The sequence below is a fragment of the Gopherus flavomarginatus genome, chromosome 3 (assembly GCF_025201925.1).
Source record: "Gopherus flavomarginatus isolate rGopFla2 chromosome 3, rGopFla2.mat.asm, whole genome shotgun sequence".
Taxonomy (NCBI): Eukaryota; Metazoa; Chordata; order Testudines; family Testudinidae; genus Gopherus; species Gopherus flavomarginatus.
Window position 1 is genome coordinate 152552343 of NC_066619.1, and position 27077 is coordinate 152579419.

Below are 27077 nucleotides of genomic sequence, written 5' to 3' on the forward strand. Positions count from 1 at the left end.
TGCACTCCACAGGTTTGCCCATGAGTTCAGTAGGAGAAATGATGCTATAATGCAGTAGTTCTCAACCAGGGGTATGCAGAGGTCTTCCAGGGGGTATTCAACTCCTCTAGATATTTGCCTAGTTTTACAACAGTCCAAACTAAAATTTCCTACAGACACTCACTTGTTTGTTCTGCTCTGGATGCGATACTGAAATGTAAGCACAATATTTCTAGTCCAATTGATTTTATAATTGTGTAGTAAAATGAGAAAATAAGCACTGTGTCAGTAACAGTGTGGCTGTGACCCTTGGATATTTGTCTGATTCTGTAAGCAGGTAGTTTAAGTGAGGTGAAACTTGGGGAATGCAGGACGAATGAGACTCCTGAAAGAGGTACAGAAGTCGTGAAAGGTTGAGAGCCATTGCTATAAGGAGCAGCCATCCTCACTGCACCAACATAATTCATGCCGTTCAGAAGTGTGGAGACCAAACCCCATGGAGCACCCAGAGAAGGAGGTTTGGCGTGTGCATGGCATTGAGCCACCAGAACAAGTCCAGTGTGTTCTGCAGCCTCTGCTCACAGAGCTTGCATTTGGCCATCATTTTGAGAAATGCCAATTTAACCCTAACTGGGTTACTTCCACCTACTGCAAATCTGCAGCTGAGCTCTACCTGAGCCCGAAAACTGGGTAGTGATACATAAGAACGGTCATACTGCATCAGACCACAGGTCCATCTAGCCCTGTACCTGCCTTCTAACAGTGACCAATGCCAGGTGCCCCAAAGGGAATGAACAGAACAGGTAATCATCAAGTGATCCATTCCCAGCTTCTGGCAAACAGAGGCTAGAGACACCATCCCTGCCCATCCTGGCTAATAGCCATTGAGGGACCCATCCTCCAGGAATTAAGCTAGTTCTTTTTTAAAACCTTGATATTTTTATCCCATGACCTTTTCTGATGACAAAGATTGAGCCAAGTGCCCACAACTATGAAACAGAACACATCTTATTTTTTAAGCATATAGTTTAATGTAAAAATGATTGAATTCCAAAGTGCACAGGAATAAAACAAATTGCAACATGAGTTTCAACAATTTTTCCATTCATTGAATAAAATAGATAAATTAACATAAAATTAACATAAAATCCTAACACACAACAGCAGGAATGTGAAATATTCTATATTAGAATAAAGATGAATAAAAAATCACTTAAATAAATAGTTTGTTTGTTTTCCTACTCAAATATTACCTTTTTAAATAGTGCACGAGAGATAAAAACATTGATGTGCTATAGCACAATAAATAATGCTCCCCAAATAACAGCGCTTTGGCTGCTTCACTTCGGAAAGCCACAGAACCCCAGGCAGTAGCCAGCCTCAGGCTGGCTCTGACTCATGGTGCTGTTGATGCAACATACCAGTGCAGGGGAGGGGTAACTGGTGCCAGTTTGCTGCTCTAACAGGGTAAGAGCCAGGCTTACAATAGATACAGCTGTGCTGCAAATGCATTGCACTCATACAGCCCTGTTCAGCTTCAGTGGTTTCCAAAGGGTCTTGATTTCCCTCAGCAAATCACTTTTCCCCATCCAGTGCTTTCAGCTTCAGAAAGTGGCATATTCCATGCACAACTGAGCCTTTTCTTTTAAAAAAAAAAAAACTCTTAAAATGAAGCACCTCAAATAATAAATACTGCTAGCTGCAGTCTGCCTGAGAACATGTGAACAGAAGGAGGTGGGCTGCTTGCAGATGAACTGGCATTTTCACAGAGATGTTTCTTTCAAGGGGAAACTGGAGGAGAACATCAGAGACTTTTCTTCTTTGGTTTCTCTTAGCGTTTTGCCTCAGCATTGGCTTGAGCTCTGTGAAGAGGAGGAGAAAAGGAACAGCTTAGAAACCTGCTTGTGGCACAATTCTCACTAGTTGGAACATGAGAACTCTGGGGGCTCTGAGCCTGCTCTGAACCATATCAGTGAAACGTCATTAACTTGGGCGTAGTTACTCTTGGTTCACACCAAAGGAAAATCAGGCAGGGGAAACCACAGGGCGGGGGGGCCCTGCAGGGTACACCCTGGTTTTTCAGAAGCACTGAGCACCTGGGAGTCCAATTGTCTCCAGAAGAAGTTGCAGCTGCCCAGTATATGTGGCCATTACCAGTGACTTCCCCAAGCTCACACAAGACGTCTGGGGCAGAGCAGGGAACAAGAAGAACCTAGTTCCATAATCTAACCACTAGGCCACCTTTAAGGTAGGATATGGTGATTATTTATGTACTGGATTGAGAGAGACAAGTTTGGGGAAAGATTACTGTGCCCTGAGAAGAAGTCACTCTTACGCAGTTTGTGCTAAGGAACCACCTAGCTATTCTTTTTTAAAATTTTCATGAAATCCTTCTGAGAATGAATGACTCACTTGTCCAAAATTGCTTTAATGATGATCTTCACCCATTGAGCAGTGGGATCCAAGCACACTTCTCTGCCATCCTTGAGAGTAGCGCTGCAAAGAAGGAAAACAAAGGTCAGGCATCTATCACCCTGATGAGAGTCCACAGAATCCATCAAGTTATCTTTCAACCTTTTAAAATACAGGCATGGCTTGTGTCAATTGATATAGTTCCATTGACTTCACTAGAGAGCTACACCAATTTACAGTAGCTGAGGATCTGGCCCTACATCATTTGTTTGCTTAAAAATGTTCCAGGTGTGCAAAAAAAATCTCCCTCCCCCTATATATAGAATATATATATGCATTCAATTTTTTTTAACATTGCCTGGTATATCTCTCTCTAGATGTGTGTATATATAAAATGTCTTTGTCTTCACTGGTATTGCTTTTTACATAAAGGGCTGAATCCTGCATTCTTCTGTCAGGGAAACCACTTATGTATTCAGTGGAGAATTTTCAGAGGGAGTTTTGCCTGAAGAAGGACTAGAGGAATTGGGTTGAAAGATTGTATTGGGTATTAATAATTTTTCCTGTCCTTCTAATGTGGGTTCTAGCACTCTATAGATAAAGCCCATTATTCCCCATGGGCATTTGTATTTCCTCCCCAGAGATCCTGGACACTATGAACAGCAAAGTGCAATATCTAAAATTACATCTTTAGAAAGGTTAAAAATCACTCTTTAGGAAGTCTCCCTGGGTGGTGTGGGCCTGCTAGTGCTTCCCACCCCTTTGAAAACTCCTCGACCAGCACAAGGCAAAGCAGTCTCTTCCTAGTTTAGCAGCAGGTAGCATTTTGCAAAACTACTTACATGATTTCAGTGTTCTGGCAGTGAGGTCCGCTCGGGGTCAGCTTCACATCTCTAATGTTCCTGGGAGGGATGAACTTGGAATGCAAGTCGATGCACTGGCATCGGAGCTCGTTCCCCATCCTTGCCAGACTCATCCCTGGAAAAAAACAAGAGTTGTGTTGGGTTAGCTGAGTATCTCACCAACCGTACATGTGAAGCAGAGCACTTGGTTTTGCTTGATCAGACATGCTTGCTCTCTGTTTTTTCACAAGGGTCTTGTCTAAAAGGTTACCTTGATCCTCACCTCTAAAAGCTAATTATGAAAAGGTATGGAGAGCAGTGAAGCAGCTGCAAAATGTTTGGTTTTGTTTTTAAAGACAATTCTAAGTCACCAGTTTTTCTCTTTTTAAACTTGCTCTGACTTGGCCAGATTCTGATCTAGTTACAATGATGATGAGCCTAGATTTAAAATCATGTAACTGAGGATAAGCTCTGGCCCCTCGCTTTTCTTCAGTTTTGAGGACTATCTATGATATTGTTCTGTGCTCCTATTGCTTATTCCCACTCCAAGTTAAACCCTCCTGTGTTTGAGACAAGCAAGAGGCACAGATGAACATGGTAATGAGGCGAGCCCGCCTTCAGCCTGTCTTTAGAACCAGGGGAAAAGCAGATAGGGAGAATGAGGCAGAAGCAGAACTTTCTATGGCAGAGATGGTTTCTCAAAATTTTCCACCAAGTGTCAGTCACTGCTCTGAAGAGCTGCTGATTTACAGCTCTCTCAAATAGGGTGACTAGACAGCAAACATGAAAAATCGGAATGGGCGTGGATGGTAATAGGAGCCTATATAAGAAAAAGACCCAAAATCAAGACCGTCCCTATAAAATCAGGACACCTGTCACCCTACTCTCAAATGAAGATTGTTTGAAAGTTTTAACAAGACCTCAACTTTTTTAATAATAAGCCTAAAATGTCTCTCCAGGCATAATATGCGCATAACTAAGCAGTCTTGTGAGCCCGAGGAAGGATTTTCTTACCTTCTGACACCACTGCGTAGATTAGGAAAAGAGCCAAGACAGCAACAACCAACTTGCCGTTCATGATGAGAGGCGAGGCGAGCTTCCCTCCTGGATTCTTCTGGCTCTGCTTGCTAGGAAGGAGCAGTGATCTCTCTTGTTGTCTTGGGAGGTTTCTGATGACTGAGCTGTGTAATCAACTCTCTTATATACCGTCCTGAAGTGTGTGAGGCAGCACTGTGTTTAGATTGTCAGAAAACTCCAAAAGTGTGCAAGACCTTATTGCAAAATGAGTCACATGGCTGTGAGTAAAACCCCTTCCTAGATGACCCTGAAATTAGTTCGTTATCCTTCCAATCACTCTTCTTATGAATGGATTAAATATAAAAAGTACAACATCACCGTGTAGTTATTTCAGTGTATCTGGTGGGTTTCTATAACTCATTATTCTTTTATTATTAATATGACTATACCTTCATATTCTTTTGTCTTATGTGGCTGGTTAAGAAGACATTCAACTCGTGAGTTTCCCTGAGCATTTCTTTGATTGGATATTCTGGGAGGTTTAGTAGAAATGAACTATGCTTTAAATCCAGTGGCCTGTCTCACACACAGCTATATATATATATATATATATATATATATATATATATATATAAATTTTCTTTCTGAATGCGGAGTTAGCTCCTACTTTTCTGCTTACACTGATTTTTAAACACCTGAAATCCTGGCCCCACTGAAATCAAGGTGAAAACTCCAAACCGACTTCAATGGGGCCGGGAGTTTTGACCCTCTGTCTGTAGGATATAGTCTTATTCTCTGGCATTTTTTCCTCCACATCCTAACCAGGAGTTTTCCTCTAACACAATAGTGCTATATAGTGTCCTCAATGTCTATTGGATCTCCTCATGCATACTAAGGTATGTTCGGGGCTTGGTCAAAAGGAAAATCCTGTTACTCTTGTTTTGTAAACTTTGTCTAAAAGTTACTGGTATGGTGGATAGTTATCAGATGGACAGACTTGTTCCCAGCCACCCGGAGGCCAAGTTCTGAAGAGTGTGAGAAGTAATGGAGAGAATGAGACAGTTAGTGGGCTAAGTGGAAAGCATCTGCCCCTGGATGACTCTGCATGGCTTGCAGCAAGGTGTTCTACAGGGCCACACCACCCCTGAGTTCCCTCCATTTCTATCATCTCACAGCTAGTACTCTGACAGGAGTATGCTCAGGCCTACAAACTTAGACCTAGGCTGCCCTAGAAAAGATTTGCCAGTATAGCTGAACTGGCAATGCTACACTGCCAAACGATTCTAGTATAGATGCACCTCATACCGGCAAAAGAGGGCTCTTGTCAGTGTAGCTTATACTGGTTCCCTGAACAAAATTAGCTATGCTGACATGAGGACTTGTTTGCCAGGACAACTGAATCTACACTTTTCAGAGTGGTAGCCATGTTCATCTGTATCAGCAAAAACAACGAGTCCTTGTGGCACCTTAGAGACTAACAAATGTATTCGGGCATAAGCTTTCATGGGTTAGACCCCACTTCATCAGATGCATGGAGTGGAAAATACAGGACCAGGTATAAATACATGAAAAGATGTGAGTTGCTTTACCAAGTGTGAGCTCAGTCTAATGAGACAATTCAATTGACAGCAGGATACCAAGGGAGGAAAAATAACTTTTGAAGTGGTAATGTGTGGCCCATTTCAGACAGTTGGCAATAAGGTGTGAGTAACAGTGAGGGAATTTAGTATTGGGGAAATTAGGTTTAGGTTTTGTAATGACCCAACCACTCCCAGTCTTTATTCAGGCCTAATTTGATGGTGTCCAGTTTGCAAATTAATTCCAGTCCTGCAGTTTCATGTTGGAGTCTGTTTTCTGAAGTTTTTGTCGAAGATTTGCCACTTTTAGATCTGTTGAGTGACCAGGGAGACTGAAGTGCACTCCTACTGGTTTGGAATGTTGTGATTCCTGATGTAAGATCTGTGTCCATTTATTCTTTTGCATAGAGACTGTCCAGTTTGGCCAATGTACATGGCAGAGGGGCATTGCTGGCACATGATGGCATATATCACGTTTGTAGATGTGCAGGTGAACGAGCCCCTGATGGTGTGGCTGATGTGGTTAGGTCCTATGATAGTGTCCCTTGAATAGATATGTGAACAGAATTGGCACCAGGGTTTGTTGCAGGGTTTTGTTCTTTGGTTGGTGTTTTTGTTGAGCAGTGTGTAGTTGCTGGTGAGTATTTGCTTCAGGTTGGGGGGCTCTCTGTAACAGAGGACTGGCCTGTCCCCCAAGGTCTGTGAGAGATTGTCCTTCAGGATAGATTGTAGATCCTTAATGATGCGCTGGAGAGGTTTCAGTTGGGGGCTATAGGTGACGGCTAGTGACATTCTGTTACTTTCTTTATTGGACCTGTCCTGTAGTAGGTGACTTCTGGGTACCCTTCTGGCTCCGTCAACCTGTTTCTTCACTTCACTGAGTGGGTATTTTACTTTTAAGAATGCTTGATAGAGATCCTGTAGGTGTCTGTCTCTGTCTGAGGGATCGAAGCAAATGCAGTTCTATCTTAGAGGTTGGCTGTTGACAGTGGATCATGTGATGTGGTCCGGATGAAAGCTGGAGTCATGTAGGTAAGTATAGTGGCCAATAGGTTTCCGGTATAGGGTGATGTTTATGTGACCATCGCTTATTAGCACTGTAGTGTCTAGCAAGTGGACCTCTTGTGTGAACTGGTCCAGGCTGAGGTTGATGGTGGGGTGGAAATTGTTGAAATCTTGGTGGAATTCATCAAGGGCATCCTTCCCATGGGTCCAGATGATGAAGATGTCATCAATGTAGGGCGTAAGGGGACGAAAGATGAGGAAGCATTGTTCTAAGTCAGCCATAAAAATGGTGTCATACTGTGGGACTATGCAGGTACGCATAACAGTCCTGCTGACTTGAAGGTATACATTGTTCCCAAATGTGAAATGGTTGTGGGTGAGGATAGTCTCAAATTTCAGCCTCCAGGTTTGCCATGACGATATCGGGGATGCTGTTCCTGATGGGTTGTAGTCCATCTTTGTGTGGGATGTTGGTGTAGAGGGCTTCCACATCCATAGTGTCCAGGATGGTGTTTTCTAGAAGATCACTGACAGATTGTAGTTTCCCAAGGAAGTCAGTGGTGTCTCGGAGATAGCTGGGAGTGCTGGTAGCTTAGGGCCTGAGGAGAGAGTCCACATAGCCAGATAATACTGGTGTCAGAGTGCCAATACCTGAGATGATAGGGCATCTACGGTTTTGGGTAGCAGATAGAATACCCCTGGTCAGGGCTCTAGGGGTATGTCAGTGCAGATTTGTTCTTTTATTTCTTTAGGGAGTTTCTTGAGAAGATGTTGTAGTTTCTTTAGGGCTTTTGTCAGTTTAGAAATGTTGTAAAAAATGTATTCCCCTAAGGGACTTTAGTTTCTAGTGTAGACCTGGCCTTTAATCTTACATTTATTCCCAATGCCAATCAAGCTCACAAGATCCACTCTTATGACCTATTCCCAGGAGCACAAGTAATCCCACCTTTAGGATAACTGAGGTAGGCAGGTACAACCAAACACCCCTAACTGATAGGGATCTGTACATTGAACAGCTGCCTTTTGGATTATACCTTTTTCTGGTTTATTTTATGCCAGTATGTGACAGCTGTTAGTCAGGGTGCATTTTAGATTGCAATACGTATCAGTTCTCTGTTTGTTATATCGCTTTGTAGTATATTTACTTAAGGAATTACCATAGTTCCGCGTGTCTTTCTTATTGCTGGCAACGAACAATTAGGAGTCACAGCTGTCCCTTTACGGCAGTTCATTTAGAAAAGAATGGTAGATCTTATTTTATCTCAATTGTATATTCTGTCCTGATCAAGAGACAAGAAATGTCAACTATTTTTGTGCATGTAGTGTACTGGGAGCTGAAGTCTATAAAGCATAACTTAGAAAATAGCTATTTTTTCCTCTCGGAATGTGGCTGGTGAACCATAGTAATGATAGGAGTACTTGTGGCACCTTAGAGACTAACAAATTTATTTCAGCATGCTCTTTCGTGAGCTACAGCTCACTTCTTCGAATGCATAGAAAGGAACGCCACAAGTACTCCTGTTCTTTTTGCGGATACAGACTAACACGGCTGCTACTCTGAAACCTGTCATAGTAATGATCTGAACCACAGTGCTTAATTGAACAAAGACGGTCCATGATGGAACGAATAGCAGAACTAAGGCAAGCACATCATAGTGAATCTGATTCCTACACCAGTTTGTGGCCTTCATCTTCTCCTGTGCTGGGGCAGCTGTGTGCCACTCCAGCGGTGTGCACCTGCCCTAAAAGCCTGGCTTCCCAGCAAGATCATTCTATCACTGGGGAATTGCTAAGTGGCCCATGTAAAGCCTCCTGGCAGCTCTAGGGAGGGTTTCTACCACTGCCTGTGAATTTTAAGCTGCTTTTATTTGCGGCGGGAACCAGCTAAGTTCAGAGCTGCTTCCAGACTGGCAACGGGGGTGATGATATCAAAGTGATTGAAGCCGACTTTTCCACTCTCCCTACACAGCAGCACTCAGGGCCAGCTTTTTAAAGACAACTAAGCATTAGGCGCCTAATAGAATTTTTAAAAGCACCCAGATGCCTCATCCCCAGGGAGACACACAGCACAAATGTGTCTAGGAGCCTAAAAATGAAGGTAGGAGACTAGCTGGATTTTCAACAGTGCCTAATCAGTCTAAATGACTAACTCTCCTTGAAACCAACAGAATTAGGCACCTAACCTGCTTAGGTGCATGTGAAAATCTCATTTAAAGCCTCAATACTCCTGTAAATCTTTCCTTGAGTGCTCTCAGTGGAGGTACGCTCCTGATTGATATCCGTATAGGTGAGATCTGAATCAGTTTCCTCTTCTTGAGCTACTGGGCTCTTTAAAAAGCAAACAACAAATAACTGGAGAGAACATAACACCTTACAAATTGGTTTTGTGACTCAGGCCAGTTACTTGGTTTTTCAAGGGGATTATTGTCAGAGGGAGAAAACATTGGATTTCCAACATTGCAATGCAGAGCATTAGCAAGATAACAAGAGTCAAGCACCTTGGCTATCTCTGCCTGCAGGACAAATAACTGACATCTGGAGTGAGGTCAAGTCCATCTAGCCAGTTAAAAGAAGAGAGAGAAAGAGAGGTTATTTTGGAGACCCAGCCCATGTGTCTAAAAGAATTACCGGATTTCCACATAAGTGCAGCAGTGACTACTATCAAAGCAAGGTTCAGGAAGCTGAAGAGCTGAACTAATCCAATTTCAAATATCAGAGTCAGGGCCGGATGAAGGTTGAGGGGCCTAAGGCTAATGGGAGGGTAGGGCCTAAGGATGAATGACATATTGCAAAAAAAATTTATGAAGTCATCAAACATTTTTTCCACACACATTCTACATATTTTTTATTTATGTAGAATTAACAAGTTTATTCTAGTCTCATGACACTCAATTCTCCAAACAGATACTTCTGAGTAAGAGGTAGCACGAATGATGCTACTCTGTCCTTCTCTTAGGCCTCCTTCCTCCTAGGTAGTGGAGTGTTCGTCTGTATGAGGATGAACACTGCAATATCCCCCATCCTGCTCACCTCTTTCAACCTTGTGCTTCTCCCTTCATCTCTCCACATGTCACAGTGCAAAGCCAAGCCCTGCAGGTGTTTTTCCCCAAGCTTGGACTCCATACCATATACCCTATCTCACTCTGACTGCAATCTGGGAGGCAGCTAACTTTTTATTATGTAAAAGAAAACTACTCTGGTGTAAACTCCACTGGAGTAGAGGAAGTAGTAGTGGGAAAATTACATTGGGCAGCATTGGATTGTCTGTTCTAGAATGTGTGATCAGCAGCTCTGACATGAGGTTTTTTTAAGCATGAGTTCTGTGTGTGCCAGCCCCCTAAGGTTTGCATCTGTTTGTTTTAAGCTTTCTGTAAGAAAAAGGTAACCGCTAGAAGGGACACAGATCTTTAGATGGTTGCCCAGTCAGAATATTTAGCACTTTTCTGTACTATATTAGCTTTTCAAAAATCACTGTAAAAACATTAAACAAACTTAATCTAAAGCCTTTCAGCTTTTGAATGACTAGAGTTTACAAAAGAGAGCTATTCTCTGTTGTGTTCTCTGTCCCCCTGAACAAAAAGACTTCTTTGAAAACCAGCATCTTAAAAGAACCATTAAGTATCTTTCAAAAGAGCAATCCAACCAAGGCTGTTGTAGTGACACCCTTGTTACATCAGGCCTGGGGTTTGTTTACAAGGCTGGTGTAGAATGAAGGGAAAGCTTCCTGTTTTGTTTGCATGTGTAAATCAAGCAGACTTTGCTTATTTTTTTTTCCCTTAAAGTGCTCAGAGATTCTGCTTATACCAAGTGTGGAAAAGATGGGACCAAAATCTATTCAGGGAGAACGCACAAGAAGTCAATAAGACTACACAGGTGTAACTGTCAGTGGGAATTGGCTGTGATCTCATTCTCTTCTCAAATCACACACATGTGATTTGAGATGAAAACTAACAAAAAGGCCTCCAGGCTGGTGTTCCGATCATGCCTGGTAAACAAGAGAAGTGTGGAACTGGGAAATAAAAAGTTGTCTATCCACAGAACAGGTACAAGCCACAGTGTGGACATGATGGGCCATAAACTTGGCCTAGTAGAACCTCCTTTAGAGATACAAGGGCAGCTCAGAGTCCAAAGGCTGTCTGATTTTTCAAGCTGTCCACTGAGATTTTTTTTGAGGGGGAGGGAGGGATAGCTCAGTGGTTTGAGCATTAGCCTGCTAAACCCAGGGTTGTGAATTCAATCCTTGAGGGGGCCATTTGGGGATTGGTTCTGCTTTGAGCAGAGGTTGGACTAGATGGTCTCTTGAGGTCCCTTCCAACCCTAATAACCTGATTCCATGCTTACCCAACATTTTCCACTTGGGAAAGAAGTTAGTTTGAGTTGGGGGCAGACAAATGAGGACTAACTTCAGGTTTATTTAGCTTTTAAGTTTTTTGGAATGAAACTCAAAGAAATCAAATATGAGGTACTTTTATGATGGATTGAACGGCTAGAGAACCAGCATAACCGGCCTTTAGCCTATTCAGCCAGTCTTCCTACCATAGCCTGCTAAGTGGATTTAAAATCCTTGAGGGAGAAACCTACCACATTGTGTGCTAAGCTTCCTCCAGTGCTTTTGCAACCCCTTAAAAGTACAAAGCTGCGTTGGCCTGTGGAACTAGGCTGAGCATAAGGAAAGAACTTGGTTGCCTGTGCATCCCAGTATAGAAAAATTCATCAAAGAAACATTCGAATGTCTTTGATTTTGAGTAGAGTGCAATGCAGTATGGAACACAGTGCATCATAAACCTGAAGCCCCTCTATGGAAGGTTCTGTAAAAGTTAAAGGACTGATATCCAGAATGGGAGGTTTGGTTTTTTGCCTACAAATGTGCAGGAGTTGGTTCCTTAGACATGGGAGGGCCAGTCATTCTGGCTGGAGCTGGATAGAGTGTGTGCAGGTACTGTGCAAGCTTCCCACCCTACCGGGTACTCCCTCTTCCCTTGCCCCCACCCCCACAGGCACTCACCAGCTGTCCAGAAATGGGACCCAGCATACCTAGAAGATGACAGTGATGGCACTAGGACTGAGGAGGCAGTGCCCTGCCAGCCTCAGCTGAGGAGAGGGACAGCGGGAGTTTCTTCCCTCCCTGACAGCTAAGCAGAGCTCCGGAGAAATCAGGGATGAGGGGAGTGGCGGGGTGAGGGGGGATGACAGTGCCTGCTCAAACTACCCCCATGGCTGGCATGGGTTTCTGTGATAACTGGATTTTTAGTGTCCGGTCACCTGTGTTAACTGGATCCCTGGCAGTATGTTCCTGGAGCACTGGGAGATGCAGCAGGCTGCTGGCTGAGTTTCTTCCAAGCCATGGGGCCTGCTTTGCCTTTCCTGCTGGCAGGAACACTCCAGCAGCTCCCTCCCCGGCCCCGGCCATGCCCCTAGCCTGACCAGAAGGGCCTAAAAATAGGAGGCCCTAAGGCTATTGCCTTATGAGCCTATGGGTTAATCCAGCCCTGATCAGAGTTGGGTCTGAACCAAAAATCCCAGATCTCAATATCCCCAAATGTGGAGATGTTCAGATCCTAATTTTTCAATTTGTACCTCTCTAGTAAAAATCTCATTGTTATTGATAATGGATGAAAATGTTACTTGATTCCCTATATAATAATTTTGCATGCTACGCTGTCCAGGGCTTTCTTAAATAGGGAAAGCAAGCAGAGCTTGTAGGCGGAGGTGGGGGGAAGAAATGGGAGATTAAACAGGAAGAGGAAGTAAAACCATAAAATACTAATAATCTCAAACACATGCATCCCACGAAAGTTCATGCTCCAATATGTCTGTTAGTCTATAAGGTGCCACAGGACTCTTTGCTGCTTTTACAGATCCAGACTAACACGGCGACCCCTCTGATACTTAATAATCTCTTGTTTATTAAAACAGTTTTTTAAATTAAATATCATGAATCAGGAATTTCAAAGCACTCTGTTAGGTTTACTTAAACAGCAGTCTAATCAGATTCCAGTGCTCCATTCAGCAGCCCCCTCCTCCACTCTGTCACCTGACTTTTAAACGTAAGTGTCATGTAGAAAGGTGTTTTTTTTGGCATCAATGTATAATCACTTCAACTAGTCCAGACCTTTTTAGCAGATAAAAGAACAGCAGCTTACCATGCCTCCAGTTTATTTATATGGCTATACCTCAGAACTGATTAATGCCTGAGATGCTGCATTAAAAATGGTGATAATTTACTTCGCCCAAGAAATAAGCCAAGTTGCAAATATTTGAGTCACTACACTACACATCTACACTAGATAAATCTCTTACTATCAAGCAGTAGGAGAAATGAATGACATGCATGAAATTTTCAAATTCATAAACTTAATATTTGCTTAAAGAAATGTAACGCAGGTGAGCATTTGGTTAAATATTTGATTAAGAACAAACCTCTGTCACCTCCTCCCAAGCATTATGCAGGTGAAGATGTTTCGGTTCATCTACCTCACGTGAATCAGGAGGCGTGTTCGTTTAGGGCCAGATACTGTCACCATTATTCACACTGAATAGTATCTTACTCCACAGGTTGTTGCACTGATTTCAGTGGGATTATTTGCAGAGTGTGATACTGGTGCTGAATCTGGCCCTTAGGAGGAAACTTCAGATGAGGTGTATCCATTGGGTAACAGAGCATTGTTTCACTAGCTCAGGGGTAGGCAACCTATGGCACGCATGCTGAAGGCAGCATGCGAGCTGATTTTCCGTGGCACTCACACTGCCCAGGTCCTGGCCACCAGTCCAGGGGGCTCTGCATTTTAATTTAACTTTAAATGAAGCTTCTTAAACATTTTAAAAACCTTATTTACTTTACATACAACAATAGTTTAGTTGTATATTATAGACTTATAGAAAGAGACCTTCTAAAAACGTTAATTATTACCGGCACACGAAACCTTAAATCAGAGTGAATAAATGAGGACTCAGCGCAGCACTTCTGAAAGGTTGCCGACCCCTGCACTAGCTTCAGATTCCCTTTTAATACATCTGAAAGGTTGATCCTATGTGACTTTTTCTGTAATGTACTGTGGTGGTGCTCGAAGAGATGGAAACTGCTTGTGGTAATATCACCTGTGTTTCCAGATGGGCAAAACCTGTGGTTTACCAACCACGGTAACAGTGCCTGAAATACTCAAGCGGTAGAAGAACAATAGTTTTCCCCATCAGTCATGCATATAGGACACTTTTTTATCTTTTTTAATTGGCCAGCCACAGACTTAAATACAAACAATTCCCAAAAAAGAATCCTAAAGGACACACATTTGAGTTAGATTTGATCAATTCATATCCGTTAAGGTCAACTATGTGGAAGCCAGGCCTTCAGCTGGTGGGAGTCAGTTATCTCCATTGATTTGAATGATGCTACACCAATTAACACCAGCTCAGGCTCTGTCACACAGAGAAAAAGGTAAATACAAAGCTAACCATTTTTTCTCTTCCCACACTTTTAGTATCCATGCAGTTTAAAAATGCTGCGCACTACCCTATAGAACAATGCCTGCTCCCAAGGGCAACAAATCAGTAGAGTCCTGCATGGATACAAAGTTTGTATCTGCATCTGATCCACAAGTATGGTCCATGGATATGCAGATGCAGGTATCCATGGATATAAAATGAATATCCACAGATTGTCAGAGCTCTACCCATCAGGAGCAGCTTCTCAAGGGAGAGTGGCAGAAGTTGGAGCAGGGATGTGTTGGGTTTGTGCACCATTAATGCAGCACAGCTGTACAGTTCCCCTTGTGTGTTGGTATGTAGGGGTAGGCTGGGGAGGTGGAGGCTAGAGTTTGATGGAACAGCATCTGTGGGAGGGAAGGAGGCAGAAGCAGAGGATCTGGCATTACCTGGATCTCCCAGGTTTCCCCCCACAGCTGCAGTAGCAGCATACTAAGGCCAAGGAGGCTATTCCAGCCATGGCTGTAATAATCACATCTGGGTTTTTGACTTTTCCGGAATTCAGAGGTGTTCGAGTCTCTTGTTTTGGTTTGTCTCACTTTGTAAGTAGGGCCAGCCACTAAATTTGGATCTATACCTGAGTTTGGATATAACGTGTTAGTGTGGATTGGCTCATTTCTGCACAGTCACTGTTGCAAAGCTTGGCCATCTCATCAGTATGATACTTAACGAAAACTCTTTTAGAGCATCTGTCGCTACTGCCTTGGAATTGCTGTGACTACATATGTGTTCACTCCTTTGTATCTCTGAATTTTATTGCTACTTAATTCTACTTTTGGCTGAAGTAGAAACATGATCTTAGACCCTCTGAATACATTGAGTTTGGTCAGTTGAAGAGACGCAGAGTCAGAAACAGTAGCATAGTTTAGGATAAATGGAGTTTACCCACTTCTCTTTTGGAGAATATTAAGTTATTTTAGGTATTTAGCCCCTTCATTACCACTACACCACTGCTCAGAAATATTTCTAATCATGTCCCTTCAAAAACCAGTATTAGAAACCATATGTTACTAATTCATGATAGTCCTTTTGTTCCTATGAATCCAGAGATGCTGGGCAAGTTTCTTGGCTATGCAGACTGCAGTTTTCAGAGTCCAAAGCCAAAATATTTCTGACTACTAGCAATATGCCTGTCTGAAAACAAATGCTCCACTGATGCCAGGAATGGATCCTCTACTTACTGACTCATGGAGCCCATCTGCACTCCACAGGTATGCCCATGAGTTCAGTAGGAGAAACAATGCTATAGAGCAGTGGTTCTTAACCAGGGGTATGCAGAGGTCTTCCAGGGGGTACTTCAACTCATCTAGATATTTGCCCAGTTTTACAACAGGCTACCTAAAAAGCACTAGTGCCGTCAGTCCAAACTAAAATTTCTACAAACACTCACTTGTTTGTTCTGCTCTGGATGCAATAATGAAATGTAAGCACAATATTTCTAGTCCAATTGATTTATTTTGTAATTATATAGTAAATTGCTTATTTTCTCAATGTCAGGAATGGTGTACTGTGGCCTTTGGATCTTTATTTCCGATTTTTGTAAGCAAGTAGTTTTAAGTGAGCTGAAACTTGGGGAATGCAGGACGAATGAGACTCCTGAAAGAGGTACAGAAGTCGTGAAAGGTTGAGAGCCATTGCTATAAGGAGCAGCCATCCTCACTGCACCAACATAATTCATCCCGTTCAGAAGTGTGGAGACCAAACCCCATGGAGCACCCAGAGAAGGAGGTTTGGCGTGTGCATGGCATTGAGCCACCAGAACAAGTCCAGTGTGTTCTGCACCCTCTGCTCACAGAGCTTACATTTGGCCATCATTTTGAGAAATGCCAATTTAACCCTAACTGGGTTACTTCCACCTACTGCAAATCTGCAGCTGAGCTCTACCTGAGTCTGAAAACTGGGTAGTGATACATAAGAACGGTCATACTGCATCAGACCACAGGTCCATCTAGCCCTGTACCTGCCTTCTAACAGTGACCAATGCCAGGTGCCCCAAAGGGAATGAACAGAACAGGTAATCATCAAGTGATCCATTCCCAGCTTCTGGCAAACAGAGGCTAGAGACACCATCCCTGCCCATCCTGGCTAATAGCCATTGAGGGACCCATCCTCCAGGAATTAAGCTAGTTCTTTTTTAAAACCTTGATATTTTTATCCCATGACCTTTTCTGATGACAAAGATTGAGCCAAGTGCCCAGAACGATGAAACAGAACACATCTTATTTTTTAAGCATATAGTTTAATGTAAAAATGATTGAATTCCAAAGTGCACAGGAATAAAACAAATTGCAACATGAGTTTCAACAATTTTTCCATACATTGAATAAAATAGATAAATTAACATAAAATTAACATAAAATCCTAACACACAACAGCAGGAATGTGAAATATTCTATATTAGAATAAAGATGAATAAAAAATCACTTAAATAAATAGTTTGTTTGTTTTCCTACTCAAATATTACCTTTTTAAATAGTGCGCAAGAGATAAAAACATTGATGTGCTATAGCACAATAAATAATGCTCCCCAAATAACAGCGCTTTGGCTGCTTCATTTCGGAAAGCCACAGAACCCCAGGCAGTAGCCAGCCTCAGGCTGGCTCTGACTCATGGTGCTGTTGATGCAACATACCAGTGCAGGGGAGGGGTAACTGGTGCCAGTTTGCTGCTCTAACAGGGAAAGAGCCAGGCTTACAATAGATACAGCTGTGCTGCAAGTGCATTGCACTCATACAGCCCTGTTCAGCTTCAGTGGTTTCCAAAGGGTCTTGATTTCCCTCAGCAAATCGCTTTTCCCCATCCAGAGCTTTCAGCTTCAGAAAGTGGCATATCCCATGCACAACTGAGCCTTTTCTTTAAAAAAAAAAAAACTCTCTCCTAAAATGAAGCACCTCAATAAATAAATACATAAATAGAAAATAGATACTGCTAGCTGCAGTCTGCCTGAGAACATGTGAACAGAAGGAGGTGGGCTGCTTGCAGATGGACTGGCATTTTCACAGAGATGTTTCCTTCAAGGGGAAACTGGAGGAGAACCTCAGATTTTTCTTCTTTGGTTTCTCTTAGCGTTTTGCCTCAGCATTGGCTTGAGCTCTGTGAAGAGGAGGAGAAAAGGAACAGCTTAGAAACCTGCTTGTGGCACAATTCTCACTAGTTGGAACATGAGAACTCTGGGAGCTCTGAGCCTGCTCTGAACCAGATCAGTGAAACGTCATTAACTTGGACATAGTTACTCTTGGTTCACACCAAAGGAAAATCAGGCAGGGGAGACCACAGGGCGGGGGGGCCCTGCAGGGGACACCCTGGTTTTTCAGAAGCACTGAGCACCTGGGAGTCCAATTGTCTCCAGAAGGAGTTGCAGCTGCCAGGTATATGTGGCCATTCCCAGTGACTTTCCCCAAGCTCACACAGGAAGTCTGGGGCAGAGCAGGGAACAAGAAGAACCTAGTTCCATAATCTAACCACTAGGCCACCTTTAAGGTAGGATATGGTGATTATTTATGTACTGGATTGAGAGAGACAAGTTTGGGGAAAGATTACTGTGCCCTGAGAAGGTGTCTCTTGTGCAGTTTGAGCTAAGGAACACCTAGTTATTCTTCTAAAAATTTTCATGAAATCCTTCTGAGAATGAATGACTCACTTGTCCAAAATTGCTTTAATGATGATCTTCACCCATTGAGCAGTGGGATTCAAGCACACTTCTCTGCCATCCTTGAGAGTAGCGCTGCAAAGAAGGAAAACAAAGGTCAGGCATGTATCAACTTGGTGGACTCTGTGGACTCTCATCAGGGTATCTTTCAACCTCTTAAAATACAGGCACGGCTTGTGTCAATTGACATAGTTCCATTGACTTCACTAGAGAGCTACACCAATTTACAGTAGCTGAGGATCTGGTCCTACATCATTTGTTTGCTCTAAAATGTTCCAGGTGTGCAAAAAAAATCTCCCTCCCCCTATATATATGCATTCAAGGTATCTCTCTCTCTCTCTCTCTCTTTCTGTGTACGTGTGTATATATAAAATGTCTTTGCCTCATTTGACATTGCGTTTTACATAAAGGGCAGTCTCCCTGAGTGTTGTGGGCCTGCTAGTGCTCCTCATCCCTTTTCTTTGCCTTATGCTGGTCCAGGAGTTTTCAGTCTCTTCCTAGTTTAGCAGCAGGTAGCATTTTGCAAAACTACTTACATGATTTCAGTGTTCTGGCAGTGAGGTCCGCTCGGGGTCAGCTTCACATCTCGAATGCTCCTGGGAGGGATGAACTTGGAATGCAAGTCGATGCACTGGCATCGGAGCTCATTCCCCATCCTTGCCAGACTCATCCCTGGAAAAGAACAAGAGTTGTGTCCGGTTAGCTGAGTATCTCGCCAACCATATATGTGAAGCAGAGGGCTTGGTTTTGCGTGTTGCTTGATCAGACATGCTCACTCTCTATTTTTTCACAAGGGTCTTGTCTAAAAGGTTACCTTGGTCCTCACCTCTAAAAGCTAATTATGAAAAGGTATGGAGAGCAGTGAAGCAGCTGCAAAATGTTTGGTTTTGTTTTTAAAGACAATTCTAAGTCACCAGTTTTTCTCTCTTTAAACTTGCTCTGACTTGGCCAGATTCTGATCTGGTTACAATGATGATGAGCCTAGATTTAAAATCATGTAACTGAGGATAAGCTCTGGCCCCTCTCTTTTCATCAATTTTGAGGACTATCTATGATCTTGTTCTGTGCTCCTATTGCTTTTTCCCTACTCCAGTTGCATCCTCCTGTTTTCGAGACAACGTGGTGTGACAAACAGGTTGATGACCTCGTGCAGGGAAGAAGCAAGAGGCGCAGACGAACATTGTAATGAGTCGAGCCCGATGCAGCCTGTCTTTAGAACCAGGGGAAAAGCAGATAGCGAGAATGAGGCAGAAGCAGAACTTTCTAAGGCAAAGAGACTGTTTCTCAAAGTTTTCCACCAGGTGTCAGCAGCTCTTCAGAGCAGTGACTGATATACAGCTCTGCCTCCAAGGAAGATCGTTGGAAAAAGTTTTAACAAGACCTTAACTTTAAAAAAAAAAATAAGCCTAAACTGTCTCTCCAGGCATAATATGCGCATAACTAAGCAAAGTCCTGTGAGCGCGAGGAAGGATTTTCTTACCTTCTGACACCGCTGCGTAGATTAGGAAAAGAGCCAAGACAGCAACAACCAACTTGCCGTTCATGATGAGAGGCGAGGCGAGCTTCCCTCCTGGATTCTTCTGGCTCTGCTTGCTAGGAAGGAGCAGTGATCTCTCTTGTTGTCTCGGGAGGTTTCTGATGTCTGAGCTGTGTAACCAACCCTCTTATATACCGTCCTGGGGTGTGCGAGGCAGCACCGTGTTTCGATGGTGTCAGAGGAAATTCCCAAAGCGTGCAAGCCGCTATCACAAAATGAGTCACATGGCTGTGGGTAAAACCCCTTCCTAGATGACCCTGAAATTAGTTGATTATCCTTCCAATCACGCTCCTTATGAACGGATTCAATATAGAAAACAATACACGGCGACGTTGTACATATCTCAGTGTAACTGGTGGGTTTCTTCTGATTATTCTTTTAGGACTGATTTGATTGTCACTTTCTATTCTTTTGTCTGATCCTGTGCCTGGTTAAGACATTCAACTCGTGACTTTCCCTGACCATTTCTTCAATTGGATATGCGGCGGCGGGAGAGTAGAAATGAACTGTGCTTTAAATCCAGTGGCTCGTCTCACGAGCAGCTATATAGATATAGATCATTTCTCTCTTTGAATGTGGAGTCAGCTCCTGCTTTTCTCCCTGCATCGATTCTGAACACCTGACATCCTGGCCCCACTGAAATCAAGGTCAAAACTCCACACCGACTTCAATGGGCCCAGGAGTTTTGACCCTCTGTTTGTAAGATATAGTCTTAGTCTTAGTCTCTGGCATTTTTTCCTCTCTGCTGTAACCAGGAGTTTTCCTCTAACACAATATGAGGATGAAACATCTCACATGGCCAGTGTTCTGTGAAAAGCGTTGGGCTGGGATTTTTTTTTCCAAGCTGCCTGCAAGGATTTAGATACCCAATTCCAGACTGCTTTGAAAATCTCAGGTGTGTCAGCCCCTCAGCACCCTGAAGTATTTCTGGAAATGTGACCCCAACAGACTGTACAGAGGAAAGAATGGAGCTGAAGGCAACAAAGTGTTGCCAGAGTAAACGTAAATAAACACACGCGCGCACACACACAGCCCCAGAGGAATAATTTTCTCTCTCTCTCTCCTTTCAATTGCAATAATTTTAGGCGTGAACAGATAAGCATCATAGATATCACCCGTCTGCCTGGATTATGTTTATTCCCTTTAAGGAATTCAGTTGTTTGATTTAAAGAAATTAATGTTTTTTGTGGGGTGTGTTCAAAAGGGAAAACACTGGGCTGAACCGCTGATCTGTTGCATGATCCACCATGGAGGGTTGGCAGAGCATTCTGGGCTCCATGTCATTAGCAGAAATGGATCGATTTCCATGCAACCGGAGGCTTTATGCTTGTGCCTTCCCCAGACTGGCCCCAAACAATAATATTTCTTCTTTCTGGACACATCATTCCCAGGTTCTCCAGTGCCTAGTGAAGCACAGTCTGCACAGCATGTAAAGTGTAGTATTTATGATGTTCTTAAATACTTGTCACTGTTTCCGCATTATCATTCAAGCATGAGACTAAAATCCCTCTCAGGGTAGTGCTTCCATTTTGCTGCTGCTTCACAAATTTCTGCATGGAAACCAATTGACCTACGTTTCCCAGGATTTATTCTGTGTATGCAGGAGATAGGCACAGATATTCCAAGATGCCGAAGGTTGTTATGCTGGGCATTTTGTTTGTTTACATTTGATTAAATTAACACTGGCTTGACCACCTGCCCTGACCATGCTTTCTGGTGTGAGCTGTATTTCCTGAGATGTGACATATATCCTCAGATAGCCAAGATACTGACTTTCTTGGGCTAGATCTTCAGTTGGCCAATATCAGCATAATAGGGTGTGTTAATTTTTTCGTGTATATAAACCTCTTTGTCAGCCAGCTACTTGTGTGTGATAGCAGGCAACCAATAGAATGGATTTCTATCACACCTGCCTAATTTTGCTTTAAGATCTGGGAGTCACAGCCACTCTTGAGCTCCAGCCCTGGGAGTACCATCCCTTCCCTTCCCTCCCCAGCACCCTTACACAGTTGTGGGAGTGGGAGCTAGTCCGAACTCTGATGTCACCTGCTTCTCTCACCCCAGCAAAGGGGACTAGCACCAGCAGGGTCTCCATTCCCTGTCGCTGAAGTCAGGAAGTGCATCTGGGCCAGCACTGCCAGCTGGGGGGGGGGGAACTGTCACCACTCGCCCCCACTGCCTGCTCCCACTTTCCCAGGAAAGCCAAGTTGCCCAGGGGAAATGAGCAGTAGTGCTGAAAGCAGCCTTTCTTCTGTGGGGCAAAGGGAAGGAGGGACTACTGAGAAAATGGCAGGAAATGAAGACCCACCCTCCCCACTCCTGTTCCCCCCTCCCCACCCTTTTGTCCCACAGGAGGGTGCAGGAGAGGAAGGGTTCTCCCTGTCCCTAGGTCAAAGGCCTCAGGCTTCCTCCTTCTCCCAGCCTCAGCCTTGTCTAAGAAAAAGCAAGAACTGAGGAAAATGTTGGCCAAGAGTCTGGTTCTGCAGAAGGAGATTTAGTGTTTCCAGCTCTTGCCATTCCCTCTCAAGTGTTTGGTTTGAGCGGGGCCAGGGTTTGACCTTTGGTGTTTTTTCTTCAATCTCCAGCTCTTGGAGTCAGGAGACTATACAATCATCCCAGCTGTCATTTCATTTCACAGTGACCCCAACTGTCACCCAGAATCCTCCTAACCTCCTTAGGCAGTGAGTCCCAACAATCTAGTAATCTGGGTACTTAGTACTTAGTCTGATAGCTGGTAATTAATTTGTTTATATTTAGTAGCTAGTGTACTTGTTATGGGTTTTTAAGTAGCTTGTTAGTTAAGGGCCCTGGGGTGAAATTAGCTTGCAAAGCTTTTCTTCCCATCATAAAAGATTCTTCAATCCAAGTTCTCAGGGACAATTGCACAGACACACATTACATAAACAGACACGGAGTTCAGGCCTTCTTTGCCAAGAAGCCAGGCAACTTTGGGGCGTGGTGGATTCAGAATCACATGCATGTCCCAGCGCTTCTCCTCGCAGGAGAGAAAAACAGTCTAGCAGGCTCACTGAGCAGGAAACTGTACTCATTCCAGCAATGGGAATTGAATAATTCCATACTAAGTTTTCTAAGAACGTGGACTTCCCCAGACAGACTTATCTGTGACAGTTCAAAACAGGAAAGGTCTGATATTTGCTGCTCAAGCAGGAAAGTGACCTGGATCTCTAGCAGATACATTCTTGAGTTGGTCACACACACACCATTTACACCGATTCAAAGGATGTTACAGAAAATAAAGCAAGAAAAGGCTTGAGTTATACAGGTGGGTCCCCCTAGGCCTTACCAGTTTTGATTATCGGATCTGTTACTGTCAAATCATCAATTTATCACACTCCCAGTTCAGGAGGATGGTATCACAGAGTCCTGACTCTCCACCCAAACCCAGCTGCTCTGTATCTCAGGGCTTGGATAATAGCTCAATAGACAGTGTTCTTCAGAGGTGCAGAGCATTCTTCTCCCGAGTAGAAAACTATCCACGAGGACTAGGTGCACTGTTAAATGGAAACATTTTTCCTTATGAGCTAAATCTAAAGATTATCTCAGGTCAGTGTTCTATTGCGGTAGCATTAATTGCGGCTTATCTTTAAAGCACTCAGGACTTCCTGTCTCTTCAGTCTAAGTCCATTGGCAGCAATATCTGCATTTCTTCCTCCAGTTAGAGGGATGTTGACTTTTCTCTCTCATCAATCAGTGAACAAGTTTACAAAAGGGCTTGTCCATGTTTTTCTTCCTGTGAGAAAGATCACTCTAATATAGGACTTTCTTCACATATTTTTTTTTTCACATGGATAGAGTAACTACAAGACCACATCTATAATTTAATCCTAAAAGTACTATCAGATTTTCATTTCAAACAATTCATTCACTTACCGGTTTTCCCCCTAAAAACCCCATTCTTCACCTTCTGACTCTAAATTGCATACTTTCAAAGTGAGGTTATAAGATTTTTGTTAGGAGGAACTAATCTTTTCCTAAAACATACAGACTTTTGATTGTTCACAGTAATATTTTTTTTTCATCACTAAGACTTTCAAAAGGGGTAGGGGGATTGTATTGGAATTGCTTATGATATTAATAAGAATAATCCTCTGTCAAACATCTTACTTCACTCCACCAGAAATCAAGCTGGGTGGATAGCATGTTTACATTGGCCTTTTAATACTGGAAATATGTGGAGCAGCTGCCTGGTCTTCAGCTCGTACATTTGCCAAACACTGTTGGTCACTCCTTGTAGATCTAGATAATATTTAGTCCTGCCATGAGTGCAGGGAACTGAACTGGATGACCTCTGGAGGTGCCTTCCAGTCTTACAATTATGATCTGACCCTTTGCTCAGAAGAGCTGTTTTGCAATAGCTTCTCAGATAACTCCTAGCTCCCAGGTACTTAAAGGTGACTCCTGACTAATCACCCCACGTGGCTCTTGAAAACGCTCTGCACATGTGGCCTCTCGCAACCCACCCTCCATCCAGACAGCTCAGAGTCTTATCCATGAGGGTGCTGGGCAGTGAAGGAACTGACTAGCGGTTGGGGTGGTTGTCCCTTCATGCTGGTGGTGGGGGTGAGGGCACACAGGGTGTATGTGTGATCACTATTGGCCACTGCTAGTGAAAAGGCTTCAAACTCCTGTGCTGGGGCAAGTGGATACTGTGAGATCAACATGCAGTAATTTCAATGAACCACTGCCAGATAACTAACCCTTTACATTTATTTAAAGGCTGGAAGGTCAAGAGGAGTTGCTTGAACCTTGGAAAGCGCAGACTGCTATAGAACTCCAGCGTTCTCTGACAGTGCTGGAATTATCTAACCCTAGATCAAAGTTATCTGAAATTGTCATAATTATATAATGCAGTCTTTGTGAAGGATCATGGAGGAGGTATTGTCAATGATTAGCCAATATACAGCACTAAGCAACTATCACTTGTAAATTGTCACCTTTTGAGCAATGTAGCTATAATCTGGGCAAACAAGCATCCTCTAAGGAGAGGGACAGTTGCGCCTCATGGTGAGATATATATCCATTACAAGGTGCAGAAATAATGGGATAGGCAGGAAGGTTCCCCAGAAACTATTTTGCAATGGAAAATTAGGTATTTAAAAATTTTAATGAAAAGTGCATGATTTCTGTGGAAATTTTCAACTTTTTTGTGGGGAAAAAATGGTTTGGGGCTAAAAACCAAAATGTTCTGATTAGAAAATGTCACTGCAATGCCTCATGGGAGCTGTAGTTTAGGTGCCTCACACTCCTCAGAGCCCCCCACTGGATTTCCCCTCTCATGATGCACCAAGTCCAGGCGATTTCCCCCGGATGCACCACCCAGCTTACCAAAAAGAGAGACATCACTGGGGATGTAGTCTGGCCAGCTCATGCAGCCTACAGAGAAAAATGGCAACTTGAGGCACCCAAATCACAACTCCCAATAGGCAGTGCCTACACAGACAGTTCAAAGTATTTTTGTTTTCAGATGCAATATTTTGACTTTTGATTTTATTTAACCAAAAACTTGAGATTTTCCTCCAGGCAGCAAAACCCCTATTTTCCACCTAGTTCTAAGAAATGACTTTTTCATTCCTGTAATTGATCTTCTATCAAAAATAAGATTTTCACTAACTTGCTGTATATGTATTTAATGTCTGGCAGTTAACATATAACTGTTCTATATGAAACAGAGAGGATGAAACAAAGACTCTGTTGAAGGGAAAGTACTACCTGGTGCTCTTAAAAGAAACATTTCTGTCCTGTTGCTTAAGGCAGGTGACACATGGTGTGAGTATCTATCTTGTTACGGCTCATGGGCTTAGAGACTGTGCCTGAAGGATCTCCTGTGACCACAAGGTGGGTAGAAAGAAGGCAAGACAACTGAAAATAACAGGTCCAATCACAACTATAAGTGGAGAGATTAATTGGAGCACTGTAATTAGTGTACAGATCGTATTGTCTCAATGGGACTGGTGTTGCATACTTCTGCAATCTTTGGTATTTAAGAAAGAAACCATCTCTTGGAGTTGTGGAGCTTTCATTTTAAAAACAAAGTAAGTTTCTAGCCCTCATGGTTGCAGAAAAAAGCCTGTGAATGTGTCCTCCACCCCTCCCAAAGTCTCAAGAGCCAGAAGGTAAATAAAGAGTCCCAAAATTTATTTTTTAAATCTCATGATTTTGGGGGCCTGACTCGTGATTTTTGAATGCTTAAGACTGGTAATACCATGGACCAGATGCTCCTGAACATTTTAATGCATGTAGTGTCTGAATCAAATTCCTTTTGGTACAACTTTCAAAGATTACAATTCATTTCAGCTGTAGTATGATCTTTAAAATTCATCATGTGCAATCCTGTGTCAGACAAAATTCCTTTCTAGCGCCATACACATTTTTTTTGTCAAGTGACTGCCACTCCTTGAAAAATAAGTTTCCGTGCTAAAATACTCCACTTTCATCAGAGCTGCAACAATAGCACCTTGATACATATCAGATCCGATTGCTCATTAGGAAGAACAGGAGCAATTAAGCAACAGTGGAATTGTAATTGTGTGAGACAAAGGGATTTTAGAAAGAGAGAGTGAACTTTATTTCCCGGCCATAGTCAAGTGACTTGGCTCAATGTTACAAAATTTCCACTGTATGCCAGTTCTAGGGATGGGCAAGCAGGACAGTTTCCCTGGGTGCCACCTTTGAGGGGGGTTTTCTTCCCCTCCCCCCAAAATACACTTTCTGTCCTGGCTGGCAAAATGGCTAGTGCTGCTTCTATTACTATCTCAGTCACATGACAGGTCAGCATGCATTCATCTGTGGGGACGGTTGCTCCAATAAAACTGTAGAATACCACCGATCTAAGCTCCTCCTTCCTGAGTTTTCAGATCTAACTGGTTTGGTTTGGAAATTCTGGAGTGTTACAATAGCTGAGTCAGTGAATGGGATTAATTCCTTTTTTTCCATCTTCAAAAATAGAAGCAGAGTCCATAAACAAAGGATAATCTCATTTAATTAACAGGTTTCTTTCAATCAAATTATTTCTCTATCTGGTCCTTCCAGGAATTTTTAATGCATAAACCTATGTGTAATAATGACCTGCCAAGGAGAAAAATATTGGATTTGTGTCCTTCTTTTTTTTTTTTTTTTTTTTTTTCTTCTGCTTCTTAGACTGTCATTCTGCCTTTACCAAAGGCCAGTGAAGCAATTTCTGCCCTCAGCCACCTAAAGGTAACTTGATTGAGAGTTGAGTGGGGTTTGCGCAGATGTAACAAATGAAGAATTCAGTGCTAGGTCTAGGTTTAGAACCTATTTATTTTTTCTAAATGGACAACAGAAAAACCAGACTGAGAGAGATTGCCAGGTTTCAGGTTAAAAAATTACAGTGCTAAAGATATAGTGTATGCGCACGCTAATAGACACATAACTTGGCTATCCATTGGTCTTCAATCATCTGTGAATCTGGCCTCATATATATCTGCTTACCCCCTCTATAATGCTTGTTTACTTTTATTTACACAGGCTGCTTACTCACTTTGAATAGTGCCTTGCTCCCCAAGAAGGTCCTATTGCAATCCATGGGGCCATTT

At 42.9% G+C, this 27077-nt stretch overlaps 2 protein-coding genes across 4 annotated transcripts; both read right to left on the bottom strand.

The window, feature by feature from the left end:
* Positions 1-1041: 1041 nt before the first annotated feature.
* On the bottom strand, positions 1042-19710 carry LOC127047125 (interleukin-8-like). Of its 3 annotated transcripts, none has more exons than XR_007773295.1 (5): positions 19444-19710; positions 18500-18635; positions 17955-18038; positions 17206-17407; positions 1042-1656 (listed from the first exon to the last, which is right to left on the bottom strand). XR_007773295.1 is itself a non-coding variant. In XM_050945089.1 (4 exons), exons 1-4 carry the CDS (start codon positions 19505-19507, stop codon positions 17377-17379), a joined length of 315 nt encoding a protein of 104 aa, XP_050801046.1. In that variant the 5' UTR covers positions 19508-19710; the 3' UTR covers positions 16683-17376. The 3 variants fall into 3 exon arrangements, 1 of the variants encoding a protein (XP_050801046.1); XR_007773294.1 differs by having other exon boundaries at positions 1042-1217; positions 16768-17407; XM_050945089.1 differs by lacking the exon at positions 1042-1656 and having other exon boundaries at positions 16683-17407.
* Positions 1728-4383, bottom strand: LOC127047126 (interleukin-8-like). Its single transcript, XM_050945090.1, has 4 exons — positions 4248-4383; positions 3234-3369; positions 2392-2475; positions 1728-1841 (listed from the first exon to the last, which is right to left on the bottom strand). Exons 1-4 carry the CDS (start codon positions 4309-4311, stop codon positions 1811-1813), a joined length of 315 nt encoding a protein of 104 aa, XP_050801047.1. The 5' UTR covers positions 4312-4383; the 3' UTR covers positions 1728-1810.
* Positions 19711-27077: the final 7367 nt, after the last annotated feature.